We start from the raw sequence: 13467 nt of genomic DNA on the forward strand, positions 1-13467 counted from the left end.
ACATTCTCAAACTCTCCTTCAAAAATCAAATTCATTAGTTACTAAAGATATATAAAGATACACACACACACACACACACACACACACACACACACACAGTGTGTGTGTGTGTGTGTGTGTGTATGTATACATATATGTGATAATGAAAACAAAATCCTTAAAAACTAACAATAAAAGTAATGGAAAATAATGCAACATGAATAACCTGTTGTAACCTAGTAACAATGTTTTCTTAAAACTCTATTTACAATTATTTCAAGCTAACAACTAATAAGTTTTTTTCTTTAAAAAAGTTATTACAGTCTTTAACATACAATATATTCTAAGGCCTTAATCAGGCACATGGTAAGAATCAGATCATTAGCATCATACATCCTTTCAGGAGGAACAGGAAATTAGATTTTCCTCATAAAGTTGCACTCCCCCCCCCTTTTTATGGATGTGAAATGTATTAGGGATTTAAAAAAGAAAAGGATAGCTCCAATTTTTTAAACCGTTCTGGGTACTAAAGTGTCCTAGAGATAACTGCTGTATTAAGTAATAGGCAAAGTTGAGAATGAAATAGGAGGAGGTCTGCATAATCTCCTTTCCAGATCTGAAGGACCGACAACATTCAATATTTGCCGTTCGGTTTTTGTAGCTGGCCAGCTGGGCCATACTAGAACACCAAGGCTGCCACCCTGAACTCGCTCGCAGGGGTGGCTACACTGCACTCAAGCAGTGACCCCTCCGAGGCCCCATTCTCACTTAGGGTTTCTTTTTGCCAGGCTCCCACACCTTCCCCTCCTGTGCTCAACAATATATTCACAGATATAATGGCCTGAGGCTTCAATCCTAGGCAAGCTTTCCTCAGGACATGCCCTGCTGAACAAAAAGGGGACTGACTTTCCCAGCAAATGTGCACAGGATTGAGCCAAGCACCAGTTGGCTTCCTGATGGATCTGTAAGCTGCCTGGATAAAAAAAACCCCAACATCAGCCTTGCTGCTTGCAGATCTGTTGTTGAGCAAGCTGGAAGATGGGCAGTAGGCTAGTTGCACGTGGCCAACAGCCCCCCCCCCACTGGTTTCAAAACTGAGTTTCAAAATATTTGGTGACATGGCACAAGGAAAAAGGAAGAGAATAAAACTAACCCCAAAGTATGCGTTCAAACTAGCCCTTCATATCCGGCCTGTGCGCTTGCACTTTCTCAGACAAGATGCCTTGTGCAAGGACACATGTGTGGAAGTGACTGGGAGATCTGATAATGAGGCAAGAGGAGTCCACATTGGCAAGCATGAGATTCTGTGGCTATGCAAGGGGTGGAGCAGGTCAGCCAGTCACAGCAGTCCACAAATGAACTCTCAAAGTGCAACACGCAGTACATGGCAGATTAAAGAATATTTGGGAGTGTTCACAAGTGGAGGATGTGGGCTGGTTGAGGGAAAGGTGGGCAGGGAGGGGGGGAATATATGTAGATACAAAAAATGACACCATTAAAAATGAAAAACCCAACCTAAACCCCTAACAAGTTCATATTAAAAATGAATAAAAATATGATTATGAAAAACCATGTTCCAATCCTCAAGAACACTGTACTTAAAAAACAAAATAAATGGAAATCATTTCAAGAATCCCATTGTACTTTAAATCCCTCTTTCATTGTTTTTGTGGATGTATCTAGTAAGTTTTAAGCTTTTCTTTAAAAACACCTTTTCATGAAACAACTAACCTCCCCCCCTCAAAAATGATCTATCAGCTTTTTCATTTTCCCTCTGCAATGACCCGTTTTACTCAAGTTTCAGCATTTCTTGCATATTGTTTGCATAAGGCTGAGAGGAAATGGGCACATAGACACTGAAAGCAAGAGAGAGAGTTTGCACGCAGGCGTGCGAGATGAACTTGGGATAAATTTAAAAAAGAACATATAGGTTTGTTGAACATGGGAAGCTTAGAGAAAGTTGCTGAAATTATACTGATTCAAACATTACACACATCTCTGTACTCAAATAAAAGATGAGATTTCTTGTGTTTGTTATTTCACTTAGAGTCACCAAGTAGTTCAGTGACTATAGTATAAAGAATGCACCTATCTAGGATTTTATAGTCTGTCGACTGTGTTTTCTTTCTTTCTTGAATAAAAAAGTCATTGCACAACAAGCCTTAAAGAGTGCTACCCTTACAATAGCATTTTTTAATTAAAAAAACCCCTCCCAACCTCCCTGTTAAATTGGGTGACATTCCCAGTGCTTTAAAAGCCGTGCTTGTCTTCCCTCACTCCACAAAGTTTTTCTCTTACAACAAACACTAACTCTATTTTTGTAAAAAATATATATAAAAAATAAAATAAAATAAATGTTGTGGCACCTAAAATAAAACAGTCTACCCTGAAGACATATCACTGCACCTCTGTATTAGAAAGAGTGCCTGCGTGTCCATGTGTGCAGGTGTTAAGTTTATCTGTGGTGTGTTCAGGGGTGCAAGGATTGAAGCATTGAGTGTGGTTCTGGTGCCTTGTGCCTGGGGAGTGATGCCTGGTTTGCTGTGGTAGCCAGCAGGGAGGCTTCTCCTCCTTTCCTCTGGCTCACAAGTTTTGCAAAAAATACAAGCAAGGTGTTGTGCCCCTTGTGTGTTAGATTTTCAGTGCTTTAAAACTGTGTGACATGAATGCTGTAGAAACATTTTAGGCTTACATTCTGTGCACATCTATGCAAGATGCTTTTAAAAAATATATTATTCAAAGAAAGCAGGAGTGGGTAACATCGAAGGGGCAAGTTTACATAAAAATCCATTTAGAGCACTGAAAACAAACACTGAACATCCTTCCAAATTCTAACGCTAACACAATCATATATATATCTATAGAAGTGTGTTTATACATAGGTGTCCTTTCTGACTAGAAGAGATCAGGTATGTTCTCTGTTGAGGCACTGCCAGAGGTTGTGCAAAACCCATCATTATTTTTTTTAAATATACAAATATTTTCATATCCAGGAAGTACTGAAATCCACTTTTTTCTACTATGTTACAGAGCTGGGAAACAAAGTCAGCAATGAACAACAGGTTGGCCAGTTATATGGTTATGTATGGCTCTTTTTTTTTTTTAGGCAACTCTGGACTAAAATTTTCCAGGAATATGCAAAAGAATTTTGTACGAGATAAATGTGTAATTTTTTTCACCTCCCCGATAGGGCCTAGACCTTTTAAGACCATGGAAAGTAGCACCAAAATGACCCTTTGCATTTGTTTGCAATTGTTCACAACACAATTGTTCACAACACAACACATTTTTTTGCAGGTATCAGATTTCATGGGATTTAAACTTTGATGAGGAAGCTCAGTTCATGGATGGCAATGCAACAAACCAGGCATTTAATTCTTCTTTAGTTTTTGCCACTAGGGCCAAATTTGAACACATAAGATAATACATTTGCTTCCTGAACATCTACTGTCTCCTTCTAAACACTGTATTCACAGTCAGTATCACACAGATTAGAATCTGAACTCAGCTCCTTAACCGGCATTGCAAGGATGTCAAAACATGGTTCCAAGCACACACCCAGAACAGTGACGTCTTTGGAAGAAACATCTGGATGAATTTAAACCAAACTATTTGGTCTGTCTCCTGCTTTATTCTCTTTCCAGAAATCACTACAAGGCTGCTCCCTCAAGAGCCATCCCTGCTCCCATCTGCACAAAGATACAACCCAATGGAGGAGTCAGGCTGCAGTTTGGTACTACTTCCCTGGGCTAAGCCTGGGATGTGGAGATGGGCTGCTTACATTTGAATGGAAAATTTATGTGTGTGTTTTTCTGTTCTATATCACAATGGGGTCTGCATATTAGCAGAATACTTTCATCTCAATGGCAAGAAAACCTCATTTTCCATAAACTGGTCATACTTCTTGATGTCACTTAAAAAAACCCCGTGTTGGTAAACTTTCAAGATATGTTGTGCACCAATTGGAGCTTAAAGTGGCACTTAAAGGCAGAAATCTCTTTTGCCAGGTGCTTTTCTGCCATCTTGGCCTTGCGGGCTTGACCCTGTTTTGATCCATTTCACTTTACATTCCCCCTTCCTGAACTGACAGCAAATCCCTTCACAACTTTTGCAAGTATTGTTTATTTTTATTAATTTATTAGAGACTCCATTTTGGAGGGAGAGTCTATTTTTCAGATGGAGGTCTCTAAATAACTAGCCCGATACGAATCTATATCTGAACATTCTTGTCTCTTGCTTTTTTAAAAGCACACCATTCCTGTTTCCCAGTATAACATTCTTAGCTTGTCATTCTTTTTTTTTTTTAAAAAAAAGGAAAGAAAAAAGAGGAGAAACCCATAACGACCACAGTATATGAAAATGTAAGACATTATGATAATGAAAAACCCCGGTGTTGAGTATACTTGATAATGATGTACATCTTTTCTTCTTTTGTCTCTCCAAACAAATCAATAATAGACTAGGATGTAAACAAAACAGTAAGATAACACTTTGAAAACAGACAAACATTTATCCATCGAAAACAGAATAATAAACCAGTAAGTCGACTGTGCAGGAGGACACTTTCTCTTGATGGTAGTCAGGAAAAAAATATTCTTTTTTAAAAGTGTGTTAAAGTAAGATGTTATAAAAGTCTATTGTTATAGTTCTCTACTTACTTCTATGCCTTGTATAACAGAGTGCTGTTTTGTTAATTGTTTCTCTATAGTGCTTAAAAAAAAGTTTGACATTCCCATGGACCAGTTTTTGGTTAACATGTAGGCTGCAGTAGGCTTACTGTAGATGCTGTAGAGGAGGAAAGGATGGGCATATATACACAGAGCCCAGAGGCAGCTTCCCACCAAAGACAGGAAAGTCCAGTAACTCCATGATTTCAGTTTCATGATTCTGACATAGTTTGCTGGAATGAGAGAAAGCAAACAAGTGATAAAAGAGAGACTCGAAAAGAACACAAGAGCCCTGCTGGACCAGACCAAGAGGAAGGACCACAGCTCAGTGGCAGAACATCTATTTTGCATCTAGAAGGTGCCCTGCTCAATCCCTGGTATCTCCAGGTAGGATTAGGGTTGTCCCTTCGTGAGAACTGCCAGTCAGTGTAAAGAGTACTGAGCTAGATGGACCATTGGTGTGATTTAATGTTTGTTGCTTAATTGTGTTTTTATATCTGCTGCAAGCCACCCAGAGTGTCTGGGGCAACCCAGTCACATGGGTGGCATAGAAATAAAAGTGAAAGAATAAAACTGAAATGGGTCTCAGTCAAAGGAAGGCTGAGCCATGGGGTTCTTCCGAATGTGCAGATCTGGTTCTCAGTCTGCAGGAATGACTCTGGTGTCAGACCCCAGTGTGCCATGGCTGAAGGGAGAACTTCAGGTGAACTTACTTTTCTGTTGTTTGCTTCTACATTTGTGACACAAACATGCTGCTGTTTAGTTCATCTACTGATAACTGGGATATCTGCAATGAAAATGGAAAAGAAGATTTCCTGTTAAAATATTTCCTTGATACTCACCCTGTCTGTTCACCACTCAGTCATTTTAAAGGAAAAAGTACAATTGGTTTGGAGAGTTGATGAACACGACCCCTAATCCCTGATAATGTCTAGGGTGACTCAGTGGATAAAATGATGGATAAATTATTTTCTTCTCTGGCAGCTATAAAAAAGGTGCCAATGTCTATATATCCACTCAATCGCTTAATTTTGAGAGGCCATGGCCGTGGACTTGCTGAATATTGCTTTTATGACATGGGTATATGTCTGCAGTTAGAGAGTTGAACAACCCACACTATTGGGTTCGAAACTGAAAAGGTTGCTTGTTTTTTTAATGTTGCATATCCATAGGAATGCTCTCCATATACCGGAATAAGAAAAGAGTAAAATAACATCTTTTAAGCATTAGTATGCTTAAAATTGTCCCTCCACTACTGTAAGATGGGTGCTTGTGTCAATTTGTGGCTAGAGGCTCAGTATGGTTATTGGCACCCCATAACAAAGGGGGTGAAGAGGGAACTTGCTACAGCAAATCCCAAATGTGACATTTGCAATGCATTGAGTATACAACCAGTGTTATTATTGCCATGCATGCAAGGAATGCATCTGCACTAGACCTTTCCCTAGCTCTTTCAAAAAAAATGAATTTATGCAAAGCATTCTGGATTTCTGAAGCAGCATCTGGAACGTTTATGGTTTTGAGAGCAATTCTTTCTCCATTTCCTTATAAGGCAAAAAGATGGTTGCACCTAAATGCCCCAAAGTTATATCAGATTATATAAATTAGAAGAAGAAAGATGGAACTTCCTGCTGACACAATATATATTAATGGTTGGGATGGGTGAGTGGAAGAAGCGACCATCTTTTCCCATTCAAAACCATTATTTATTATTATTTTTTTAAAACTAATAGTTCTTTTTTATTTCTGCTTTCTATCTGGGCAGAAACACTTCAAAGAAGAGAACCTTGATGTGATGCTTCTGTTTCAGAACACAAAGCAGAAGAGACATGAATGAATCTATCAAAGATTTAAAATAAACAAACCCCACATTGTAGCTCAATGCAATTTCCCAGCACAGCTCAGATGATCAGGCAGGGAATGCTTCTATTCTTCAAGTGCTTCTCCCTGTCAGACTTGACCTTTAATGTGACAGGGTCCTCCTCACCCACTCCACCAATCTCCTACTTCTAGAACCACACCTACATCACCCATTCACCCAAGAACTTCATATTCCACAGGATGGCGACCCCTTAGAAGGGAGAGGGGAATGTAAATACTTCTAATGGCATGTCTGCTACAGAGATGCCACTGACAACACTCCACACAAGATGCATGCTCTATGTGGGCATTTTTGTAGAACTGCTTGTTTAATTCCATTCATTTAGCAAGAATTATATACTGCTTAATAAAATAATAATATCTCTAAGCGGTTTACCTAAAATGGTAAAAAAAAAAAGTATTTTAAATTTTTTAAAAATGAAACCAGACTTTAAAAACAGTTGGCATCTCTCTGTGTTGGGAGACAATGGAGGAGTGCATCATCGGGGGTGAGGTCAAGCTATTGGGATGGTTGCATAACATTATCAAAATATAGACACAACCATCAGATTTAAAAAGAAACAACTTTCTATAATAAAATGTCTGAGCAACCAAAAAAAACCCTTATCATGGGGGTGCTACTCATGTTAAAAGTCTCTACATTTGCACCTGTTGTCATGTGAAAAAGAGCACCCCACCCCTCACAAACACTCCCCCCCCCGGAGACCTTTAAAGAGACAGCTGTTAACTGTTGTGACTCCACATGAATGGCCTCGGCAGGTGGGTGCTGGGCAAACAGTTAACAAGGATGATGATGCCATGCCCCACTCCTAACCCCTTAACTGCGAAAAAGGCACTCTGCCCCATGTGAGTGTGGCTCCTGCACAATATCTGAACATTGCAAAACAAAGCTATTTGAAAGGGCCAAACCTGATTGGCTGTAGCAGTTGCAGCGAAAGGAACGCTGGTGGCAGGTGATGTTGCTGCAGAAACAGTGGTGGGCGTAGCACCGTGCATCATGGGAACTTTTTTCAGTAGGAAGCCATGGAAGCGACATAACAGGAGGGCGGAGCATTTTGTGTAACCATGGTGACGTGTGGCGGGGCAGGGAGGATGCGTGCCGGGGGTCACAGTGACAAGCCATGGTGACGTCATGGGAGGAGACATCAGGGGAGGGCGGGACCCAGCATGCAACCACAGTGCAAAGCAAATATGGCAACAGGGAAAAGGGGGAGGGGAGGTTGAAAAATAAAAACAAAAAAGAGAAAAAAAGAGGGAGGGAAAAAGCCAATTACAATTGTAATTAAGGAAAAAACCAAAATATTCTCAACACTTAGTAAACATTTATAAGCAGAACAATGATGTATAAGACTCTGGGTGGGGGTGGCAAGTTTCCAAAGATGGGTGGAAGGAGCGCAGACTGCCAAACAGGACCCCCCCCCCGATGTTGGAGGCTGTGGCTGGTGAAGGGGCACCCGAAATGAGCCACACCAGGCTGCTCTTGTGGGGGCCATGATAGCCCTCCCCTGCTTTGAAAGGTTGCTGCCCCCCACCCCCATTTGGGTGAATCTGAAAAGTTACAAAGCTCACTTCTGAGCAAGTGCTTGTACAAGATGCTCAGGCACATGTTGTAGTCGCCATCCCTCTGCATGTCATGGCTGCCAGGTGCAATAAGCATCCTCCCCTTTCCTTTGATGCCAACTGGGCACAGCTGCTAGTTCTGTGACAAGGATCTCATGGGTGCTATTTCACCCTGTTTTGCCTGCCTGAGTCCTTCAAAAGGAGTGGAGGAAGGGTGAAGGGAGAACTGTTTCTGCGACATTATTAACACCTCCTGAAAAGCAGAAATAACATGGGAGCTAGAAAGAAGCAACATTGGGGGGTGGGGCTGTGACCCACTTTAAGGACCTTAAATAGACCACAGGGCTCTGGGATTTTGGAGAATGTAGACTTTGGAAAAGGAGTACGATTAGTTAAGTGGTGAGGAGTTTGTTCTGGGCTGTGGACACAACACATACGTAAAGCACCTTTGAAACACATTCTCTGCTCCCTCCCAGGAAGAATCCTGGAAACTGTAGTTTACCCTTTAACAAACTACAACCCCCAGGACTTTTGGAGGACTGAGAATGTGCTTTAAATGTATGGTGGGTACACGGCTTCAGTCAGACACAGGAAAAGAAGCATCCTGATAAAAATCCCCTGCAGGGTTTATAAGCTTGAAATTGCAAGGATAAGGCCCTCAGATCTGGTCACTCTTGCAGAGTCATGTTTGCTTTTTTGCAGGTGGTGAGGCTGGGGAGAACACAGCATGCTTGGGCTGGCTTTCAAATAAAGAGGGTTCAGTGTAGGCATTATTATTTTTTAACCTGCCCTGCCCTGAGGACATAGGGCAGGTACTTCAAATTTAAAGCAAGTTGTGTGTAGGATAAAATAGGACCTTGACCTAAAACATTGCAAGCTCTAAACTCCCTTGCTCATTTCTCATGGGGGACCTGAACATGAGTCTGGAATGTATCACTTTAAGCTGAAGAAGGAATGGCGTCACATGGCTCCTCCAAGTCCCTGCCCTGTACACATGAAGGAACGTCTCCACCCGCATCGTCCAGCCCAGAAACTAAGGGTCCAACTCCGAGGGCCTTGTGGTAATTCTCTCACTGCAAGAAGTGAAGTTAAAGGGAACCAGGCAGAGGGGCTTCTTTGCAGTGGCATCCTCCCTGTGGAGCAGCCTCCCATCAGGTGTCAAAAAGATAAACAACTATACAACTTTCCAAAGACATCTGAAGGCAGCCCTGTATTGGGAAGTTTTTAATGCTTGATGTGCTTTTATTATGCTGGAAGCAAGGCAGAGTGGCTGGGGCAACCCAGTCATATGGGTGGGGTACAAATAGTGAAACTGTTGTTATTAAGAAAAGTAGTGTGTCAGGGCACAGGCTAGAAACTGCTTGCAGAGGTGTTCCTTCTCTATATGAATGAAGGTGCCTATATGAATCAAGGTGCCTTATAGGGAGAGTCAGACCATTAGTCTATTCAGCTCAGCATTGTCTGTGCTGACTGGGTCTGACCAGGAATATACCCAGCCCTACACAAAGATTCCAGGGATGGAACCTGGGACCTTCTACATGCAAAACAGGTGTTCTATCACTGAGCTCTATAGATGAAAGAACAAGAGCTGTAACTCCATGGGAGAGCCCTTGCCTTGCACGTAGAAGGTCCCAGGTTCCATTTCCATGTGCGGCTGAGATAGAATCCCTTCCTGAAATCTCAGAAAGCTGCTGCCAGTCAGTGTAGACAATACTGAGCTAGATAGACTAATGGTGTGACTCAGGGCAAGGTTGGTTCCTATGGCTTGTACCCAACTAAGTTTTACTCGGGAGTAGAACCACTGAAATGAATGGACCCAAATTAGCCATGACTGGTAATTTCAATGGCTCTACTCTGAACAGGGCACACATTGAATACAACCCTATGCTCCTGTGTATGTGAGGAGAAGCGTTTAATCACATGAATCCCCACCCATTCACCGACAGTCTTCTTATGCAATTCATTACTTATTTTAAACATTCCTATCCTACCTTAATAGCTAAACACTTCCTCAGCAAGAGATGTACAAAATGTCAGCTAAAGCAAGGGGTGTGTGAGTGGAAAACTAAATGCAACATTTTGAGTCCCATAAAATGCCATTCCATAAAGCAACAACATTAAAAGAAAAAAGCAGCATCAGATTTACTAATCACGGAATGCTGGTTGCAAGATCAACAATCTACTTTTTAAAGGCCATATCAGCACATCCTCCTGTCCCCTCACCTGGCTCCTTTCTCCCCTTCCTATGATAGTCAAGAAGAGTTTTAAAAGTTGCATGCGTTTAAAAGAAATATTTGCAAGCCGATAACAGGCTCCCCTTTCACCCCAGGAAACGTGGCACTGATGTGTCATTTGACCCAAAAGACAACGCAGAGGAGGAGGAGGAGGTGGAGGAGGAAGAGGTTAAACTATTGCCTTTGTCACAGAACCAGCATGGATGCTAAGAATTGACCCTATTCAAGTTGGCTTATTAAAAGGGGCTTTGTCAAATGGTCTAGTTGATTGATTAGGCTTTCAATTGTTCAATCCTATTCAGGTTGGTTCATTTAAAGCGTTTTGCCAAACAGTCTCCCATTTCAGATTTTTAGGTTGAAAATGGGGCTTTCAGGGAAATAGAAATATTCTCTGAATAACTTCCTAGCTAGGAGAATATCCCCATTTATTGTCTACTGCCACTGTTTCCCCTACCTGCTACCATTTGGCAGGATCCTCCCAACAATCTACTTCTTCCCAGCCAACCATGGATCACACAAGAAACAGGATGGTGCCAATCAGGAATCACCAGGTGAACCAGACAACATCATGCTGTCATGCCGCCAATCGAATTTGGCTAAGCGATGATGTCACTGAGGGTGGATTCAGCCAATTGGGAGAGACAGCAAGAGGGCAACATAAAAGGTTAGGCTGGCATTTTTGTGGGCACTGCCAAAAAGGAGGGAGGTGTTTTTTGACACTGGTTTTGACTCTGCCCTACTTATTAGTCATTGAATTTGCCACACTGCATGGACATGAAAAGGGATATGACCATTTCAGCTTTTAAGACAACAGCAGATCATGACACATGGCATGGCATCACACCATGCTTCCCGCTCCCCCCCCCCCAGCGACACAGTGGATCACAATGGCCTCATTCAGCTTAGCAAAAGTTTAAGTTTGTGGAGAAAGACCTACCAACGCTTGCTGTGGGAGTCATGCACAGCACAGACCCTGCGTACCCATGCAGTGAAGCGTGGAGAGATGAACAGAAGGGACATTTCATTAGTGAAGCAGTTAACGTGTTAACATACAAAAACTCTTTCTAAAAGAAAAAGGAGATTATCCTCCATTGCTGCTACTGCTGCATCTACCGCCAACACAAATGTAAAATTAAAGATTCACCGTGACTGAACCAGATCTTATAGTTCAGCCTTTACAAGATCAAGGCAAATGTGAACAATCCTTGGATTCTTGACAGCCAGCTGTGCTTGGATGAGTTTCAAACTCGCACACCCAGAGCTCCTCTCCAGGTCTTCTTGTTGGTGCTGCCGCTTGTTGTTGTTGTTGTTTAGTCGTTTAGTCGTGTCCGACTCTTCGTGACCCCATGGACCAGAGCACGCCAGGCACCTCTGTCCTCCACTACCTCCCGCAGTTTGGTCAAACTCATGCTGGTAACCTCGAAAACACTATCCAACCATCTCATCCTCTGTCGCCCCCTTCTCCTTGTGCCCTCCATCTTTCCCAGCATCAGTGTCTTCTCCAGGGAGTCTTCTCTTCTCATGAGGTGGCCAAAGTACTGGAGCCTCAGCTTCACGATCTGTCCTTCCAGTGAGCACTCAGGGCTGATTTCATTAAGAATGGATGCGTTTGATCTTCTTGCAGTCCATGGGACTCTCAAGAGTCTTCTCCAGCACCATAATTCAAAAGCATCAATTCTTCGGCGATCAACCTTCTTTATGGTCCAGCTCTCACTTCCATACATCACTACTGGGAAAACCATGGCCGCTGGGACTGCCCAATTGGCAGTTACCCATGACATGGCCTTTTCAGTTGTGGTTTCCAGGTAGCGCAATGCCCTCCCTGGAAAGGTGCGCCAGTCTCTCTCAGTAATGACTTCCAGGAGGAATTTGAAAGTGTCCTTCTTACCCAGGCACTTGGTGACTGAAATATACTGTTCCTGGCAACCCTGAGATCACTGGATGAGATAAGGTTTTTAGTTGTAACGGTTTTTAGGATGGTTTTAACTGAAACTGTTTTTAAACTCTAGCTGTTTTTAGGATGTTTTAATTGTTTTAAAACAGTTAAAAAAGCATCAGCCAATGATAAAAGCTGTGGATGCATTTGCTACTCTAGGTTCCTTCAGAAAGAAGGGTGGGATAGAAATTCAATGAATAAACCAGTAAGATCATGGATCATACTGTAACTGATCAGAACTGTGAAGCTGGAAGGTGCCACGAGGGTCATCTAGTCCAGCCCCCTGCAATGCAGGAATCTTTTGCCCAACATGAGGCTCGAACCCACAACCCTGAGCTTAAGAGCCTCATGCTCTGCCGACTGAGCCATCCCAATTTGGCCCACTTCCTTTCCAGGGCATGCTTGTGTGTGTGACTCATTGACACAAGACTTTGTGAAGGGCAGTGCTTCCCACAGAAAGCATAGTGTCAGTAGAGGTAAAATGTGCATTCATTGCCCTGCCCACTTTTGCCTCTGGCCCCGCCCACCATAGGCATGTGCCCTCAGAAGGTTACGCAGCCCCCCCCCCACAGGCTGAAAAAGGTTCCCCCCTCCTGTCCTATGGGAAAATGAGCAGGCAAGCCTAATAGCTTTGTGGTCAAAGAGAACACAGCATAAGCTCATAAACTGGTAATGGGAGGCCCATCTGTCCATGTAGCTTCAGTGGGCAGAGCACCTACTTGGGATGTAGAAGGTCCAAAATTCAATTTCCAGCATTTCTAAGTAGGGCAGAAAAAGAGCCCTTGCTTCAAATTCTGGACAGCCGCTGCCAGTCAGTGCAGACAATACTGACCTAGATAGACCACTGGTCTGGACTCAATAAATGGCAACTCCCTACGTTTGTAATCGAGCAGGACTTTTGTGAATGGCCGTTTCTGAACCCAAAGCCAGCAGAACTCCTTTATGCTTTGGTTATAGCTGTTAGTCCTTAGGGCTGAGAGCAGCAGGGCTGTTTCAGCAATTGGTTAGAACAACTGTCTTCTATCTTTTTAATTTGTTAAAGTTTTAAAATATTTTTTATTAAATTTCAAGGCAAAAAGAAAAAAATCCACGTACTCTTCAATACATAATTTTGTTTTCTGTTTTTCTGACTTCCCATCCCATTTTCCACTGTTATCTTATTTTCTCCCCTTTTGCTGCGCCCTGTCTTCTATCTCATATATAACAACAA

General features: G+C 42.4%; 1 protein-coding gene across 5 annotated transcripts in view; it reads right to left on the reverse strand.

Annotated features, from left to right (window-relative positions):
- Positions 1–1531: 1531 nt before the first annotated feature.
- Positions 1532–13467, reverse strand: part of MBNL3 (muscleblind like splicing regulator 3) — a 117684-nt gene continuing 105748 nt past the window's right edge. For 3 of the 5 annotated variants that reach the window (XM_053373819.1, XM_053373816.1, XM_053373814.1), the window contains 4 exons: positions 11259–11294; positions 7437–7531; positions 5360–5433; positions 1532–4879 (listed from right to left, as the gene is read on the reverse strand). In XM_053373819.1, coding sequence (XP_053229794.1) covers positions 5377–5433; positions 7437–7531; positions 11259–11294 — 188 coding nt within the window. In that variant the 3' untranslated portion in view covers positions 1532–4879; positions 5360–5376. The remainder of the gene's footprint in view (positions 4880–5359; positions 5434–7436; positions 7532–11258; positions 11295–13467) is intronic. The other 2 variants (XM_053373818.1, XM_053373815.1) reach the window with 1 other exon arrangement.

The sequence above is a fragment of the Podarcis raffonei genome, chromosome Z, assembly GCF_027172205.1.
Source record: "Podarcis raffonei isolate rPodRaf1 chromosome Z, rPodRaf1.pri, whole genome shotgun sequence".
Lineage (NCBI taxonomy): Eukaryota > Metazoa > Chordata > Lepidosauria > Squamata > Lacertidae > Podarcis > Podarcis raffonei.